This window comes from Rhipicephalus microplus, chromosome 2, assembly GCF_043290135.1.
Source record: "Rhipicephalus microplus isolate Deutch F79 chromosome 2, USDA_Rmic, whole genome shotgun sequence".
Classification (NCBI taxonomy): Eukaryota; Metazoa; Arthropoda; class Arachnida; order Ixodida; family Ixodidae; genus Rhipicephalus; species Rhipicephalus microplus.
Genome location: NC_134701.1, coordinates 280559098 through 280577875, shown reverse-complemented (window position 1 = coordinate 280577875; position 18778 = coordinate 280559098). Strand labels below are relative to the sequence as shown.

Below are 18778 nucleotides of genomic sequence, written 5' to 3'. Positions count from 1 at the left end.
ACGAGGCACACCCGGCGCCTATAGACCGCCGCAGCAGCCGCTATACGTGAATGAACGGTGCAGATTCGAAGAAGCAAAGAAAGGGACACCTGTGGCGCAATTATGTAAAAATTCCAAATCCGGACGGAGGCGGTCTGTCGGTGACGTCAAAAAATGGGCGGTCCGCAGCGGTCGCGAGGATGAAGGGAAGTGAACAGCCAATGAGCGAAATGAAGCCTCGCGTCATCATTTTGACGTGGATTTGGGGACCGTATAGCAAAGTGAAAAGTGTTTTTAACGTGTTGAAAAATGTTTAACTACTATTGATCATCATCAAATTGTGTTGGCACAAGTTTTCAAACGTTTATTAAGGAATACGGCACAATATAAACGTATTTTTCTTGTTATTGTTCAGAAATAACGCTAAATTTAGCGGGACAGTACGTGGTGGCGCTAAATACAACCCCGTTTCAAGCAGTTACTGTTTTCATATCTCCTCCACTATACAAACCTAAACAGCGCAACTTTCGAAGTTGTTGGCTCAGTCGAGCGCAATCGTGGCGGAGGTCAACTGTACCAGTAGTCAACAGCAGCAGCGGCTCATCGGCGTTATCCGAGGCTCAGCGCGCGCTGGTGCTCGCCTTTATGGACGAACATCCCCAGCTCGTGGCGAATGCCATCGAGCTGCGGCACGGCGTCACCATCACCGACCGGTGGCGGCTGTGGCAAGAGCTCAGCTACGCGCTGAACCATGAAGTGCCTGCGCAGGAATGACAGGCTTGGTGGCGCAGGCCGGTGCGCGAGGCCCGCCGTGACACCGCCGCCATCAGAGACGCACAAACGTAAGTGACCGTCGAATGGCACGGGCAATATGTTCTGTGACATTAGTGTATATTTTCAGGGGCATTGTATGGGGTTGGCTGCCTGGCTTCCGCGGCCAGGTTCTACAGTTGACTGGGATGACACGCTTCAGTGGCGTTTCTGGTCTCACCTATCAACAGGTAAGCACTCTGCCGCCGCAGTATCACGGGTTCCTGAGCGGTACCATGACAGAGTTTGATATCTGAAGGGGTGCCTTTAGAGGAACCTTGTTAAACGGGAATAAAGCGCACGAAAAAGTAATCAAAAGTGGGTAGGTTTAACTAAAATCTCAGTTTGCAGCCCTTGCAGTACAAGGGGTATTAATTTACCATAAAACACGCAATGACTGCGGGCAAGTGCATGCACTAAAATGGTAATACATGACATCAATGACCACTGAATAGCTGCAGAACATTTCCGCAGATGTTTAGTACTTAAGGTTGCAAAATAGCTAGAGTAACGAATACCCACTTTCTGAAAAATCATGCTTACTACACTTTCCAGCAGGCGAATGTTCCCACTGCTGCAGTGGAAATGGATGTGGAGGCCACTGAAGCGGCTGTAGATGGCAGTGACACAGTAACACGCAAGCATCTGAGAACTTAGTGCTTTATTGAGTGCAGGACTGGAACCTTGAGCAGGGCGACAAGGTGCTCAAGGTGAGTAGACCCTTTGTTTACATTTTACATAAGGGGCATAAGCATTCTCCATGTTCTATTATGATGACTGAAACCAACTTGGGCTGTAAACAAGAACCATGCATTGTATTGAGGGCATGGTATCGGGTATCTGCAATGATAAACTGCCGGGCAAAAAGTTAGTTAGCCCTGGGGCTCTTTCATGGTGAGAGATGCATTTGAGGACATTAATAAACAGCAGTTTTAACAAATGTTTGTAGGTCCACACGAGGAGGGCATAGCTTGTACACAAAGCTTCCCACTTTCAAAGGATGCCATCAGGCCAGTTGATCTTCAACTGAGGGGAAGTTGTTGTGCCCGTTGCAATTCTTGGCAGCAGCAGCAGCTTCCAGCCACGAGATGGTTAAGGGTTTACCGGCAGCTCACTTAAACATTTACACCATGATGATTCATCGCAGGTGCTGCGGGAGATGAAAAAATCAACCACCCGCATCGCTCCTGCAGAACGGCGTGTGGCAGCGGCACAGGAGAAAGCGGCAGCGGTGCAGGAGGGCACTGGCCATGACTGAGGGCTTTCTGCGAGAAAGGGATACGTAGTTTAGTTTAATTTTTCGTCATGTGTTCAATGTTTTTTCTTGTCATCATTCATTATAGATTTGTCGGTTTCAATGTGTTTAGGTGTTGCTGTTCATGTTCAATTTTATACGGTTCTGGAGACATATACATAGTTTAGTTTGTTTTTCGCCATGTTTTCAACTTTTTATCATTCATAATTGGTTTAGTGTTTTTGATATGTTTACGTGTTGCTGTTCATGTTCTATTTTATTCATTTTTTGTTTGCATTTAGTACATATTACTAGATTTAGGTTAGCATTTACTTTGTATAAGGAGTGCAGCATTTTTTATGTTCGATATATGCATTTCTCAATGTATGTTCGAGCTGTTCTAGTGGCAGTGTTTTTTACCCACATTTCAAAGGTGTCCAGTCATTCACACGGAGACCACGAGTGTATAGTTGACATTTTCTGTTAATGTTTCTTTGATATTTGTATTGTCCCACTGTGTTTTCTAGCTCACTGTAATTTTTATTCAGCATTACCACATAGTGTAGTAATGTGATATCTTTTTGCATCACACTGTGATATTTTCATTTCAGCACAATGAGGCTAAGATGCAACAACTACACTCCGAATCTTGTTTGGGAGCGCTAAGCTAGTAAGTGGTCATCTCGCATCTTGTTTGGGAGCGCTAAGCTAGTAAGTGGTCATCTCGCACAGTTTTACAGAGAAAAATGGTCATCACAGCAACATGCCAGCAATTGATTTCATGTAGTTTTCGTTGTAAACGACTCTTTGCGGGAATAAATTTCGAACGTGGTATGGCTTGGGAGCCGCGAGATGGCTGAGGGAATTATTCATGCTGTATGTTATCAAAACAACTCGCCTGTTGTTTGCCGTCTTGATTTGCATATTTTTTAGCATTGCAGCATGACTGCAGTCGTGAATTCAAATAAATGTTATTTTAACATTCACACAATGTTTAGGACAATGAGCAAAAAAAAAAACAGCACAACTTGACAAGCACAATTGCTCGTCAAGCCTGGCGTGCACAATTGAATGCTTGTAGTCAGTCACTATGACAAGATATGGACTTATGTATCATGTGTTCATACAACATGTTTTTAATGGAATCTCGATTTTTATGCGTTCTGGTGAAAAGAATTTTGAGACGTTGCTGCATTGTTCGCACAATTTTGTGATAGCAACATTCAGCACAGAGTGCCGCTCATATATGCTTGCTCCAATCTAGTCTGTTGTGACTGTGATCGCTATTATGGAAAAGGGTGTTTCTGTTGCATATTTCATGTGCCACTTAAAGAAAATGCAGCATTTTGACATTGCCACCTTGCTTCATATTGAAGCACAAGTAAGTACTCTGTGTATTCAAATGTGGCAAACACAGCCCTTTCATGTCTAGATGCACTAGAATCAGTGTAAATAAATTATGTGTGGGATATGAAAACATGAAAACTCACCGTTCCTGTGTACTTCAAAAAAGGTCCAAGACAGCGCTGCTGCCATCTCTGAGCAGCACGTTGCGTGGTGTGAGCATATGGCTCCCCCTTGGCTCTCCATCGTCATCCTCAGCTGGTGGCATGTCCACGACATACTCGTCCAAGGTCCAGTCGCCTGCATGCAACGCAATGTTGTGGAGAGCAAAGCAAGCATAGATGATTCGCGCTGCCCGATCGGGGTTGTAGAGCATCGTTCGAAAGTGCTGCAAGTAGCGGAACTTGCTTTTCAACACGGCGATACACCTTTACACAACATTGTGCATGGATGCGTGCTCCTTGTTGTATCGGCCTTCGGAAGTGTTGCACGGTTGACTGCCAATGACTGGAATTAGGAGCCATGGCTTGAGGGGATAGCCTGCGTCTCCTGCAATGTAAGCATAAAAGCTGAGTGCTCTGCCCAGATAGTACACATTAATACTTACCAAGCAGATATTCGCCAGGCTGCAGATGTGCAGCTAGGCGTGCACGCAGTGGGTTGTGTTCCCACACCCAGGAGTCGTGGCACGAATCTGGGAATCATGGGTCTATGACAATTATGCGCAGCCATGCTTTGCACATCTGCGATGAGGAGCGATATAAAATAGTACTGCATTTATACTCAGAATAAATCCCTTTTTTCTACGCATATGCAGGAAACAATGCGTACTAGTACAGTCATTGGTACAAGGAGCTTCACTTAGAGGGAAACACAGGGTGTAGCACACTGAGGAGGGGGGAGTGTGGGGGCAACGACCCCACCTCTGCTGTACACATAACTACGACTTCCACTGAATTATCGATAAGTGAAAAGCTACGCGTTGCTCTTGGGAAAAAACACTCGTAAATACCAAAGCCAGCTCGTCCAATTGTGATTGTAAGCACTTTCGTGTTGGAAATACCTCCCTGTCGTGTATATACTTCTGCTACGTCTGCTGCCCATATTACCGATTACCTCTAAAATGCACAATTCAATTGCGTATGCATGCCAGTGCAAAAACGGCAACTGGCTCACGCACAAAACACTTGCCACTTATTATTACCGAGGCCTTGCGAGCCACCATCTAGCTCGCACCCAATTCCCTGCAGGTTCTTTTTCATTCGTTGCATTATTACTTTTTCCAGCTTTGGCGTCACAACTGAACAATTGCTCCGAAGGGCGAGTAATAAACGATCCTAACAGTACTTACGATCATGACGTTCTGGACATAATAGCCCCTTCTGGACATGAAGCTCGCCGTGTCAACCAGTCTGAATCCCTCTGGCTTGCGAATGGTGACCAACGTGCCATCGGCACACGCCAGCACCCCTGGGATGCAACCGCGTAGCACAAACTCCACCTTTGCCTCATCCTTAGCAGCTGTTGTCAGTAAGAAGTCCGCCACCCTTTTTCTAGCAGCCACGGTAATGATCGCCTCCGTCACCTCGTGGATGGTGTTGCTTACCGCCGGCTGAGACATGCCGATGTGTTCCTCGCGACCAATGCTCTTCTGGAAGCTACCGGTGGCAAAAAATCGCAACGCGCACAACACATTTCTCTCTGTGGAAAGGCCACTGGCTCGCTGGCATCCGATGATAGGGTCAGTTCGTCGCACAAGCTATGCACTGTTCGTTTGGACAGACGAAAACATTGCCGGAACTCTTCTTCGCTGAACTCTTCAAATGCATCTTTTACCTCGCGTCGTCGCCTCTGCTCGGTTAAAGCTACCTCACAGGCAAGGCGAAGTACCGTGTCAGTGGGAAACGCCATGTTGTCTAAGTGCCCCGGTGCCGAAAAGTCGCGCATTTTTTCCATTTCAATCCAATCCAGGCCACCTTGCAGCCATTTCAATCCATCCGGTTGCTTTCGGACAGTCTCTCCGACCGTTCCATCGCCTTTCTCCGAAAACCGAAAAAAAAGAGTCACGTGACACTCCAGTCCACGTCACTCATAACGTCACAGCATTCGTCACAGCTTGTATGGGCCAATCGCGTGCGACTCAATGGAAGAGACCGCCTTTGTCCGGATTTGGAACTTTTACATAATTGCGCCACTAGTTGTTGTTCTGGCTACGAGCGTCATAACCCCATAGAGAAACATACTTAGATAATGAGCGGACACTCCCGTAGGGCCCTGCGGCCCAGCTACTGCGCTGCTTCACCGCCACGAGTGGTTGGTCAGACCCAGTAATGTCTTCAGCATAAATAAAAAGCAAATTTTTTCTTTCTGGTTCTGGGATTTGAACCCGTACCCTCATGTTTCGAAGGCGAGTGTCTTTACCAATAGGCTACACGCCCATGCGTCCAGGAAGAGAATACACGTACAGTACATCTAAACTACATGAATGTGCCTCTGTGCAAAACAAATGCAGAAAGACAACACTTTCTAGTTATACATTGCTGTTTTCTGTTGAAAGGCATTGAATGTCTTAAGTGGACCCTAATGTAGAGCAGATACGGAAAATTGGACAAGTTATTAAAACTTCTTCTTTACAAAAAATTGATATCAAACTTGGGTATTCATTGTCTTCCTGAAGAGGCTATTACATGTGTTAACAAAGGAGCAAACGCGAGCATGAGCACGCTATATAGCAGTTGGTCAGACCCGTTCTTGCTGAGCCGCGAAAAGGCCCCAGTGGCCACTCTTTATATAGTATATTTCGCTATGGTGACCCCGCCAAACTGAGAGATGTGAGAGGCCACCTGATGACAACGGGACGGACATGCGCACCGCAGCAGACGCCACGTCGGTGGATGGCACGACGATGCCTTCCGCCACGCCATCCCGTGGTCTGCACACTTTTGCTGACGCCTGTACGTGACGAGCTGGTACGCCACGTTGTGGGATTTTAGTCGCACGACTAGCTGTTGCGCGGAATGCTACATTGATTTTTGTCACGTGACTGGTCGCGTAATGTTAAGTGATTTTTAGCCACTTAACAGACACGCCCATCGTATAGTTATTGCATTCCACACTGGACAAATCGGCGCACGTGTTGTGGGAACGAAGCATAACTTTAAGCAGATAAAGCGTGTCGGTTGATGGTGATGATAATTATATTTCGCATTACCCATCGCAACGAAAAACTTCAATTAAAAACCCCTATTAATAAATAGAAACCCGGGTGGTCGAGCTCTCTGCAACCGCACGGGTGGGCCAATCATATCGTGGTTTCGTAGAGCGTCGTCACAATACAGAAAAAAAAAAGGACGTCTTCACGTCGATCAGCCCTAGATTGATTTTCAGAGCCGGGAAAAAAAATGACACATGCTCATAAGAAAGCGCATTATAAAAAGAATCTAAGGAAAAATTTTGGGGACCCTTAAGCTTCGCCTTTACCAGTCGAACGCGATTGCGAAATCCGGCCCCTAGTGCGACCTTCAACCGCGTAGTGCATATATGTTTTGTTACACACGCACAAACGTGCACACACATACATACACACACACACACACACACACACACACACACACACACACACACACACACACACACACACAGACAGACAGATATATGGGGTTTAACGTCCCAAAATCACCATATGATTATGAGTGACGCCGTAGTGGAAGGCTCCGGCAATTTCGACCACCTGGAGTTCTTTAACGTGCACCAAAATCTGAGCACACGGGCCTACAACATTTCCGCTTCCATCGGAAATGCAGCCAGCCGCCGCAGCCGGGATTCGATTCCGCGACCTGCGGGTCAGCAGCTGAGTACCTTGGCCACTAGACCACCGCGGCGGGACACACACACACACACACACACACAGAAGCGCAACGTATGCAGTGACTGTGCAGCGTGGCCACTTCCCTCTGCGACACCGGCGCTCTGCTGTAGTCGAGACACGTTTTTCACAATGTCTCACAGGTGGCACACACACACACACACACACACGCACACGCACACGCACACGCACACACACACACACACACACACACACACACACACACACACACACACACACACACACACACACATGCGCGCGCGAATGGCACATACAGGTTTTTGATCTAAATCAAGAGTTGCATGGCCTCCAAGATACACGCCGCGCGCTTGCTATCTTGGAGGCCATAAAGAGTCTCACAATGCCTCACAGATGGCAGCACATTATCTAGCGTTTGCTGTTTGCCTGATCAACGCCTCTGGAAAGGCATGATATGCTTTCCGCTAGATGGACATAGTTGCTCATTTTTAGGTCTGTTTGAAAGTTCCTGTGTGTTTTTAGCGGCGATGACTGCTCTATCGCGGCCTTTTTCGACGTAGTTTGATGGCCTCCCAAATGCGCCTACAAATCACCGAATGGGCTCGTTTTCGTCGTGACACCTGTCGAACAAAATGCATTAAGGAGACTCATTTCACTACATGGGATTTATGTAGTGTATTTTCCTGAATTAGTTGCAAGTAACATTGTGGCTTTGCGGTAGGACACCTGCTTGCCCTGCGAACGGCCCGGGTTTGATCCTCAATGGGACTGAAGTTTTTATTCCTTATTATATTTTTTTTTCGATTTTTTCGCACACGGATGATTTTTCGCTTGCAACCAACGGTGCCGACGCCAACGGCGGAATTTCTGCGACACGAGCTCTCTAACGCTATCGCGATAAAAGCCCAACCGGATGTCTGCTGCTTCGGGGAAGGCTACGTGATTGCCACGACCACGATTGCTTACCCCGTTTCTTTTTCTGCTTGGCTCGTGTTTTTCACTGTATTCTGTCACTTTCAGAAAGAAGCCTTAGACTACAAATTGGCTCTTGCTCGTGTCGTCTATTCCCTCGCTAGCCCATTTCGAGCTAGTTTCACCATTGAAACTAACTAAACAAGCAATCACAACGCAGCACTGCAAAACGACGATGTCAACGTCAGTTCTTAGGTGATCGGGTAAACTTCAAGCATGCAAGAAGTTTAGAAAAAAAGAAAATGTTTAGGTTGTTCTTTGCTTTTTCCACAAGACAGGGCTGCGTTTTCAAATGTCTAGGGTAGCTTCTACAGGCAGCAGACTTGTTCGTCAGGTTAGAAGGAAGAGCGGAATCGCATACACTTTTAGCCTCTGCCGTTGCACGTCACAGATGAACAATACTGGCTACAGGGAATTTCGTACAAAAGAAAAAAAATCTGTCTCAAGTTGGTGCATACCTTTACATAAGACATTCATATTGTTGAATTTGTTCTTTACATCCTCCGGTACCTTTTCCTGGTTTTTTGTTGAATGTCCAGGGAACATCGCCACAACGGAGCTCCAATATAGTAGTTTTAGTTCGTTCTTAACCAACTCAAGGAAAAAGACAAAAAGTATGTCGTATTTGCCTGAAGTGCACGTTTGAGCCTTCGCAGCACTGCGGTTCTTGACGTCATAAATTTTTTTAGTCCTCTTTGACACGCTGTCAGTTGCAAGTACAGTCTGAACGTAAAAATATTGGCACAAATTACCGGTTGCCGGAGCGGCCAAAATAGCGACACGCGATGCTGCGTTTTTCCTCAGCAAAAAGTATGCCGATATCGGCAGTGCCAAGCACATTCCATTTTCGAAAGCAGGGGTGGTCGGAGGACAGTACTTCAATAAGCAGCTTTTTTTTTTAGGCAACTGTGATAAACATACGTTTGCTTGCAACCTCCAGAAAACAAAAACAAAAAGGGGTATCATGTGCACAGCCTCATCTTTAGATAAGCTATGAATAAATGTTTCACTAGGATATGGGCGTCAGGGGGGGCCAATAGCAAGATATATTGTTTGCCACCGGTCCGTTGGCCACCCCCTTTTTTTGGAAAGTGGAATGTGCCTAGCAACAACCGCGCCGCGTGCCGCAAATATGCGGCTCCGGCCACCGTTACCTTGTGCTAATCTTTTTCAACAACAACAACAACAACAACAACAACAACAACAACAACAACAACAACAACAACAACAACAACAACAACAACAACAACAACAACAACAACAACAACAACAACAACAACAACAACGACAACAACAACAACAACAACAACAACAACAACAACAACAACAACAACAACAACAACAACAACAATAACAATAACAATAATAATAATAATAATAATAATAATAATAATAATTTATTTAACATTTCCTGGAACAAACATGAGGTCTCACTGCAGGCGCACACAAAAATTAAACAATACACTTTTCTGAAAAAAAAAATCAAATCAAGAGACTGAGAACACACACAAAAAAAGAAATCTACTGGGAAGAACAAAAAGACAAGACTAGAATCATGGAAAGGAAGTGAAAAATAAAGGGTAATACACAACTTTCTAGAATCGTTCCTGAAAGACGTAAGCGAGAAGAATCCGTACATTGTGAAAAGCTGCACCGGGCAGAACTTAGATGAAAACACTGGTAATGGACTGTGAAAAACATCCGAAGATAATGAAAGTTAACGTTATAGAGACTTTCTATTCTGCGAAGAGTAGGGTGCCTAAATAAGTTGGCAGGTACATGAAATGGTCGAGTCTCTCTGGTTAACTTACTCGGAATCCGAAAAGATCACGCGAAGTTCATCGAAACTCAAACCGCGAAAATTATAACAGCGAAGGCTGTGATGGCTTTCCTGCCCCCCCCCCCCCCCCCAAAAAAAAAAGGCTCCTGCCAGCTCGCTCATGGTCATCGTGGGAAGAGCTCTTTAAAACTCCCATTAAGGAGAATCAGCTAGCTATCGCTGCCTGGCCAGAAAGGGTCGCTGCCCCCGTGGAGCATCCGTAAGGACCGCGCCTTCTCTGCCTATAAAGTTGGTTCCTCCTCCCACCTGAAGCTCTTCCAGCTTGGCGTCTGTCGTGACCCAAAACTATGTAGAGTAGAACCTTGGTCACTGGCGCACACCAACGCTGGGGAATCGGCCAAGAACCGTTGTCATCATAGAGTTTCATACAATGATACCCAGAGGAGAATCTGGCGCTGCAATGGTGTACCCCCCATGGGAATTGTGGGAACTGCAGGCTTCGGATTAGATAGCGTTAGCTAGCGAGCTGTCTACACTTTTTCTACAGTTTAATTTTCGTTCTTCGTGCAGCGCTGGTAGTGGGATGTGGTGAAAAAGGGCCAAAACAGTGTCTTTGAGGTTCGAAAAGGCTGAAGACCACTACATCTCCTGATTTGCTGTGACGTTGGAGCCTTACGGGTCGTATTTGACCGTTTAAGCGAAACGTCGTCAACTCACCGCTGCTCATAGGTGTAGCGTCTAATGCCACTGCAGGATATTGCGTCGAGTTCATGTTTTTTTCACGAGCGCATCTTGCCTAAACTCGTTCGCATCAACTGCAATACGAAGGCGAAGCTAAACGGACGCTCCGTGATGCTCCTTCGTCTCGACTCAAACGAGGATGTGCCCTGGGAGCAGATCACTTGGGCAGACGCACCTGGCATCGCAGCAGACGAAACGATAAGTGTTTTCACTAGATACTGTACAGTATTTTCTATAAATAGATAAGGCGTACTTTTGAGTGAAAGAGTGAAAAAACAAGCATGTTCGTTGTCAAGTGCTGTAAACATATTCTGCTATATCTTCTTGCCAAATCTGGAACGCAATGCCAGAGCGATGCACACACTGATGGTAAAATTGCTCCGATTTTCTCTTCTACCTCATGATTACTTTCCCCGCCGCGGTGGTCTAGTGGCTAAGGTACTCGGCTGCTCACCCGCAGGGTGCAGGATCGAATGCCGGATGCGGCGGCTGCATTTCCGATGGAGGCGGAAATGCTGTAGGCCCGTGTGCTCAGATTTGGGTGCATGTTAAAGAACCCCAGGTGGTCAAAGTTTCCGGAGCCCTTCACAACGGCGTCTCTCATAATCATATGATGGTTTTGGGACGTTAAACTCCACATATCAATCAACCTCATGATTACAGAAACCTTTTGCGATAAAGTTTACATGCAAAAAAATGAAGCAAGTTCCAGTTGGATACAATTTCGTATCACTTTGTTTTATGCTCGGCAAACAAGCGTTGCGAATCTCAAGAACGCGATCCATCCGAAGCAGATCCGAAGCCTGTACTTCCAATTATTCCCATGCGGGTACACGCGCCGCTAAAGGAGCCCGCGTAGACACTAGTGCCAGATTCCCCTCTAGGCATTATTGTATGAAACTCTATTGTTGTCATGAGCCGGCACGTGTCCGCTCTTTCCTGTTATGCTTCGCCCTCAGAACACCAGCGCTGAAATAAAGGAGGAAAAGAAGAGATGAAAAAGAAAAGAAGAAAGGAGTATAAAATCTTGGTGTAAGAACAAACATTTAGTGATGCGACGGCATTCGATCGCTCGATCTGAAGGCGAGCGTCTTAACCACTCGGCTGTTGGCCGAGAAATCCGACAGAGTCGACGCTTAGCGGCGAGTGGAAGAAACCTCGCCGTATGGAATCGCCCACGTTGCGTCGTCTGCTAGTCACAGCGTGTTCGCATGTATGTGTGTGTCATGCGCGTCCTCAGAAGTCAGCTTATTCTGCTGTGTTATAGCACAGTGTCGAATGCCGTTGTACGAACAGAATCACACTTGTCTGGAGCGCCCAGATGCAGCCGCTTCAGCTGCAGTTTTCGGAAGAAATATCCATAGACCGGCACCGTAATGATATCAAACATTGTCATGTCGCAGGAAATGTTCTTGCACTGTAAATAAATCATGAACGAAAGCTTGCAGCTAACGTGCGGTATAGCAGCTGCGGACAACAATGTCCATAACCACGCGCATCACCGCTCTAGACAAGTGTGATTGCGTCTGTACGTATGCCTACACAATATACGCAAGCATTTCGCCTTCCATATTTGTGTGCACTCTAATAAGTGAGAGCGTGCCCGTTTCGTCGGTAAGGCGCAAGAAGTGTAATCATCGTACCTTCTATATTCTAATATTATTTTCATTTCAATGTGGGTGCCACTGTCGTTCAAGCATATAAGCATATAAGAGCAGTGACACCATGAAATGTAAATCATAACATTCATGTAATAAATGTCATGATTTTCATGTTATGACTAGTCAAATATATGTATGCTCGTCATATAGTCATGTTATGCCATACCAAATTTGGTATTGATACCATTATCCAAATGACCAGGAGAGCTAAAAGTCATAGGCGGCTAGATAGATTAGATAGATAGATAGATAGATAGATAGATAGATAGATAGATAGATAGATAGATAGATAGATAGATAGATATATAGATACGCTCAAAGTCGCCGAAGTTCGCTAAAAATGCTTCGAATTAAAAAAATAAAACACCGTCTATAAACGGGTGGCCAGGTCCCTTTGGTTCATAATTGTAAGGAGAGCTCGGTGGGCCTGGTCGCGTCGGGAAGCACAACCGCTGGGAAAGAGGTAGTCGCTTAGCGTTGCGCGCTCAAGTCCTAGGAAATTATATTCCTTAATCCACAAAGACCACTGCGTAGCAAATATGGGACAGTGCGCTGCGAGATGCTCAAGTGTTTCGCAGGAGCCACAAGCTGCGCACAACGGACTGTCCACACGCCCTTGACGGTGTAATAATTGATATGTGGGGTTTAACGTCCCAAAACCACCATATGATTATGAGAGACGCCGTAGTGGAGGACTCCGGAAATTTCGACCACCTGGGGTTCTTTAACGCTTGACGCTGTAATCGTTCACGCACCAGCACAGAGCCAAGAAATAGTATAAAAGCAGAAATAATCAATGACTAAGACATGTTATCAACAGGCAGATGCAATGAAGCGCACATTTAAGGGCTCGTTTAGCTTGTTAGACACAGCAATAATCAATAAATCAATCAGTTTTTATTTTTCCATGGGAAATATGGGGCTGGCGGGGGGAAAAGCCGCAGTACTGCACCTTGACAAAGCTCCAGCTACCTACAAAGTGCAACAGCAAATAGTCAAGTAGAAAAAAAAACTTTGCTAGAAATATAACATTTGAATTCAGTGCACTAATATAGGTAGTGGCAACATATAGTAAAAACTAGGTTAAACAACAAAATATTTGCTTTTTTAAGAATCATCATTCGTAAAGAGACACAGTCATGTGATTTAGAAGAATAAAGGAGGGTAAAAAAAAGGTACAATCGCAATTGAAAATATTGTAATAGATACAACATAAATTTACAATTTTGGCTAACAGAGTACTATGAAGGCAATTCAAGCACAACAGAAAGAGAATAAAAAATAAAAATAATGAAGGCAAAGAGAGTGCTCTGCGCAGAACAGATACGCATACGCATCTGACTATCACAGCGAGATGCTAGTGATAAAACAAACTTTTATCATCACCCGATAAAAATGAGTGAAGGGTGCGTATTGAAACCGTCTCAGCAGATACGCCATATTTAGAGTATCTACTTAAAAGTGCAGCTAGTTGGAATGATACCAACTGATTTCCGTATAGTCAGTTCTACATAATATTGACAGGAACCAGAGGTCCCGAATTCTTGTGTCGCATGCATAGTGACATCTTGTTAGGCGAAACGAAATGATGAAGTATATGTTGTTGGTCCTTATGGATGGCGAGACGATATGCACAGGAAAGACGAAACGCGTAGGTCAGTTTAACTTTAGGTATATTGAATGCTTCAAAATAAGGAGCAGTGTGAGTAGCATACACGAATACACGCATCGTGTTAGCTATAGCACGAATTTCTCGCTTTTGGCATACACTGAGTTTTTTCAAGTTGTCAGAGCATGTGTTACCCCATACAACGTGACAATAGCTTAATGAGAAGTAGCAGACAATGATGCGAAGGAAAGTATACATAGAGGATGTTACTCGAAGTAATTGTAATGCAAATGGGAAATAAAGAAAAGTGGATGAAAAATTAACTTGCCGCCGACAGGTTCGTTCCCTCCTGGCGACAAGTTATGTTTTCGTTCATACTACTTTCTTCCCATTTACATTACAATCGCTTCTAGTAACATTCCCTATAAATACTTTCCTTGGCATCATTATCTGTTAGCTCTCAGCAGTAGACAGGAAGAGAAATAGGTAGATATAGGAAGCGAGAAATGCCGGATGCGGGAAGTTGCCCATCAGTTCCGCTGTTTGTTGCACCTCCAGCGCAAGTTAGACTACTTCTTTACCCCCCCCCCCCCCTTTTTTTTTGTCTGCTTCGGACAGCGACATTTGTAACGGAGCCATCTACCTTTTTTTTTCCTTCGCGAAGATTTCTTTAGACGCCAGGCTCGTTAACGTACTTCTAGTTCTACTTTTGGTATGTGGCGTTGACATAGCGGCAAGATCAAGGTGGTTAGGCTGTTTAAAAAGTGAAAACATTTTCATTTAGGCACCGAGTTTTTTCTTCTTTTTTTAAAATTTCTTTTGCCCTCGTTAACATACCCTCGTTCATTTCGTTCAAGTTGCTCCGTTTGTGTATCTTGCATTAGGACTTCCTTCTTATTTTCTTTGATGAACAATTTCTCTTTCTATGGAGTCTCATGGATGAAATGGCAGTTTTCCTGGCTTTGAGCTGAGCAGCTCAAAGTAACGCCGACTTGCGGACTTCTTTGGAAGTGCGTTTGAGTCGTGTGGTTCAAATCATTTCTAAAGGAAGACTGTCTTCTCACGATAGCTCGCTTTTATGTCTTTCCTCTTGTTAGACTAAAAACGTCTCTTACACCGGAGCTACTTTTGGCCTTCTGAAGTGCTTACGCCGCCGCTGCCTCGCTACCCCTAGCGGGCTAAGCCTTGCTCCGGTGAGCCAAGGTGGGTAGGCTTGGGCCTATCCCGCAAGTTTACCCCGTTCATCATGGAAATCGTCGAGGGCGAAGCAATATCGCCTGAAGAAGCGAATGGCCCAGGCTGGATTACGGCGTACAACCGTAAGCCAAGCAAGAGCAAAGCTAACCAATCCCAAGACGCAAGACCAACAAGTACGCGAGGGAGACGTAGGGACGGCGGCCGCACCGCCGAACCGAGAAGCGCGTACCAACGCCTCGTCGCTACCTCAAGACTCCCTCAACTTCCGAGGGACACATTTCGCATAATCGTAAGGCCCCGAGATGGCCTCAACGTGGCTAAAATCACGCCGGTGCAGTTTGAGCAAGCCCTGGCGATGGCCGCCGCCCTGGCTCCTCAAGACCTCATGGAAGACTCTATATGCCCAAATGTCACCCAGAACATTTTTGTAGTGTGTACCCCAATCGAACGAAACGCACGAGCTTATACCACGGTACAGCAACTACGTCTGCGAGACACTCTGTACCGAGTTGCTGTATATCCGGCTCCACCCGATAACACGTGCAAAGGCGTCATCCGAGGCATTGACATTGACCTCACCGATACCCAGCTCCGAGAACTGATCGTCACAAAGCGCAACCCGAGTGCCCTGGAGGTGAAACGCATCAAGAACACCACAGCCGTCACCATCCTGTTCCAAGGAATGCAAGTTCCCAATTATGTATACTGCGGGGCGAGCATAGTTCGATGCACGCTTTTCCGCAGACACACGGAAGTTTGTTACAACTGCGGCAGCCTCGGCCATCGTGCAGACGTTTGCCCTAATCCTAACACAACGTGGTGCCGAAAGTGCGGACTCAAAACCCCACCCGAAAACCACCAATGTAAGCCCCACTGCACCCTCTGCGGTGGACCACACCCCACTGCCGATAAGGACTGCAAACGTAAATTTCAAGTTCCGTACATCGTACGCCAACGACGACGCCGACGCCGTCGACGCGGTCGTAGCCGCTCCCGAGGATCGAGTGGAGCCAGCTCCCGCGATTCCAGCGCCACCTCGAGCACCTATGCGACATCCAGGCGAAGCCGCTCCCTCACACCGACAGCGAGACGTCGCAGTGCCCAGCGCAGCCACTCCCGCTCCAGGAGACACTCCCCATCTCGCCAGGCTGAGCTGACATGGGCGGACCGAGTCCAAGGGAAGAAACCACCGCTACGGAGCACGCCGCCAGTCACAAAGGTAACGCGGCCCTCATTGCCAGAGCATGAAAGCGAGGTAGTTACAACTCTACGAGCAGAACTAGCAGGTCTTCGGGCAACCATACAACAGCTCACCACACAACTAAATGAGGCGAGGCACCAAATACAAACTCTCACAGCTCCTAAAGATCCCCCCTCATCCACTGTAGATGTTAGCAAACCTAAACGCAGAGCCCCACCACTCCGCGAAGCGGACACGAATGACAGCGACTCACCAGAAGACACTCTAAACGAAATCTTACGTCTCACGCGAGAAAACCACGATAACATCGACACGCTGTCACGCCGGGTGGAAGCACTAGAGCAAAAAGCCACCATAAAAGCTAAAACCAAAGCCAGAACAGTAGTTTCTGTGGATCCTACGGCAATTCTGCCTGGGCCACCAAATTCAATGTAATCATCATGGCTTCCACAACCCAAAACACGTTAGAAATTTGGCAGTGGAATTGCGCTAGCTTCGCGACCCGTAAAACCCCACTGCTGCAGTACATTAAAGCGCAACCCAAGAAGCCACACGTAATATTACTGCAGGAGACCCTTTGTGATACTCTCACATTATCGGGTTACCACCCCATCTCACAACGAGGGGATACCAAGAGAGGTATAGCCACGCTGATTAGCAAGAAATTTGCTCACATAGTACATGAGGTATTACCCACCCGCAGCCGCCTGGAAGCGATACTCGTCGAACTCGTACCAAACCGTTTTTTAAAACAAAGCGTTTTTATCCTTAACGTTTACAGCTCCCCGTCAGACTACAGACAGTCCTTCCATGCGCTCTTAACTAAAGCCACAACGCTCGCGCGAAACTCTCCGCTTGTTATAGCAGGCGACTTCAATGCCCCCCACCCGTCATGGGGTTACCCCCAGGCAACGGCTAAAGGCACTAACCTCACGCGAGCAATTGACGACTTGTCCCTCACACTCATCACAGATCACCGATTCCCTACGAGACTTGGAACATCGGTACAACGCGACACTACGCCGGACTTGGTATTTACCCGTAACGTAACAGGCCACACCTGGACCAATACGCAGGAAAACCTGGGCAGCGATCACTTCATCATACGAACCGAACTACCCAACGCATCAGCTCCACCCCGTACATTCACGCTAACGGACTGGGATGCCTTCCGCACCCTCCGCAAAAACAACACAAAGGAATACAACACATTCATCGAACTACTCACCTCACTTCAGGAAGACATAGCCAAAACAACGAAAACAATACAAACAGAACTCGAGGTCCCGAGAATGGACCCACATCTGGCACATTTGCTCGAGGCAAAAGCGTCAATACTCGCGCGCTGGAAAACACAACGACTAAACAGACGCTTACGAAAACGTCTATCAATACTGAACCAAGACATTGCCAAATATTGCACGGAGCTCACACGACTCCAATGGCATGAACTCTGCTCAGCGGTCGACGGCCGCATGCGAACTGGGGGTAAATGGAACCTCCTAAAATACATGCTGGACGACTGCGAAACAAAAAACAACCAGAGTCATGCCATAGACCGGCTCCTACACTCGCACAAAAAGATGGGAGGAACAAACTCATCCTTTCTTGAAGAAATCTCCAAACGTCACCTCCCCTTAAACACAGCACAACCCACCGACTACCCAGAAATAGAATGCGAAACGATACCCGAACTCGACGAACCCTTCACGGAGTCAGAAATTCGGGAGGCATTACACAACCTCAACAGCAGATCAGCCCCCGGTCCTGACAAGGTAACCAACCGCCTGTTGCGAAATTTAGACGACCAAGCCATCACACTACTCACAAAAGACATTAATTACATGTGGGAAACTGGCCAGGTACCTGAACAATGGCGCACGGCCACGGTAATCCTTCTCTCAAAGCCAGGTAAACCACTCAACTTCGACAATCTACGCCCGATTTCCCTAACCTCATGCATAGGAAAAGCAGCTGAACATGTCATCCTAAATCGTGTATCGCGCTACATAGAGGATCACGAACTCTTTCCGTTCAACATGGTCGGGTTCCGTCCGCACCTTTCAACACAAGACGTCATGCTATTACTAAAGAAACAGATCTTCGACTCAAAAACGAGAGATGTTCGTGGCATTCTCGCCCTAGACCTCACTAAAGCATTCGACAGCGTCTCACACCGCTTTATACTGTAATCCATTGCCAGCCTTGGTCTCGGTAAAAGATTCCAGGCGTACATTCGTTCTTTTCTGCAAAATCGAAAAGCTCAGCTGCATTTATCGCAACTTACATCCGACACTTACACATTAGGTTCCAACGGGACACCACAAGGGGCAGTCATTTCTCCACTCCTTTTTAACATAGTAATGAAGGGACTATCTGACAAACTCCGCGAGATCCCAAACATAA

At 46.5% G+C, this 18778-nt stretch overlaps 2 protein-coding genes across 5 annotated transcripts in view; one reads left to right on the top strand and one right to left on the bottom strand.

Moving 5' to 3' along the window:
* LOC119163169 (synaptogenesis protein syg-2) overlaps positions 1 to 18778 on the top strand; it is a 138180-nt gene that overhangs the window by 49299 nt on the left and 70103 nt on the right. The gene's annotated exons all lie outside the window — the stretch shown is intronic.
* Positions 1432 to 5557, bottom strand: LOC142779658 (uncharacterized). 3 transcript variants are annotated; one of them, XM_075882111.1, is made up of 4 exons: positions 3975 to 5557; positions 3796 to 3916; positions 3514 to 3667; positions 1432 to 2054 (listed from the first exon to the last, which is right to left on the bottom strand). In XM_075882111.1, the coding sequence occupies exons 1-4, from the start codon at positions 4142 to 4144 to the stop codon at positions 1882 to 1884; spliced, it is 618 nt and encodes a 205-aa protein (XP_075738226.1). In that variant the 5' UTR covers positions 4145 to 5557; the 3' UTR covers positions 1432 to 1881. The 3 variants fall into 3 exon arrangements, 1 of the variants encoding a protein (XP_075738226.1); XR_012888390.1 differs by having other exon boundaries at positions 3776 to 5557; XR_012888391.1 differs by lacking the exon at positions 1432 to 2054 and having other exon boundaries at positions 3042 to 3667; positions 3776 to 3916.

Bases quoted from the DNA above. Each gene is read 5' to 3' on its own strand.
- LOC142779658 (XM_075882111.1), bottom strand. From the start codon at position 4,144: ATGCAGTACTATTTTATATCGCTCCTCATCGCAGATGTGCAAAGCATG. The intron at 3,917-3,974 runs GTAAGTATTAAT...CTTACATTGCAG, and splicing joins GCCTGGCGAATATCTGCTTG to GAGACGCAGGCTATCCCCTC. The intron at 3,668-3,795 runs GTGTATCGCCGT...CGTTGCATGCAG, and splicing joins ATGCACAATGTTGTGTAAAG to GCGACTGGACCTTGGACGAG.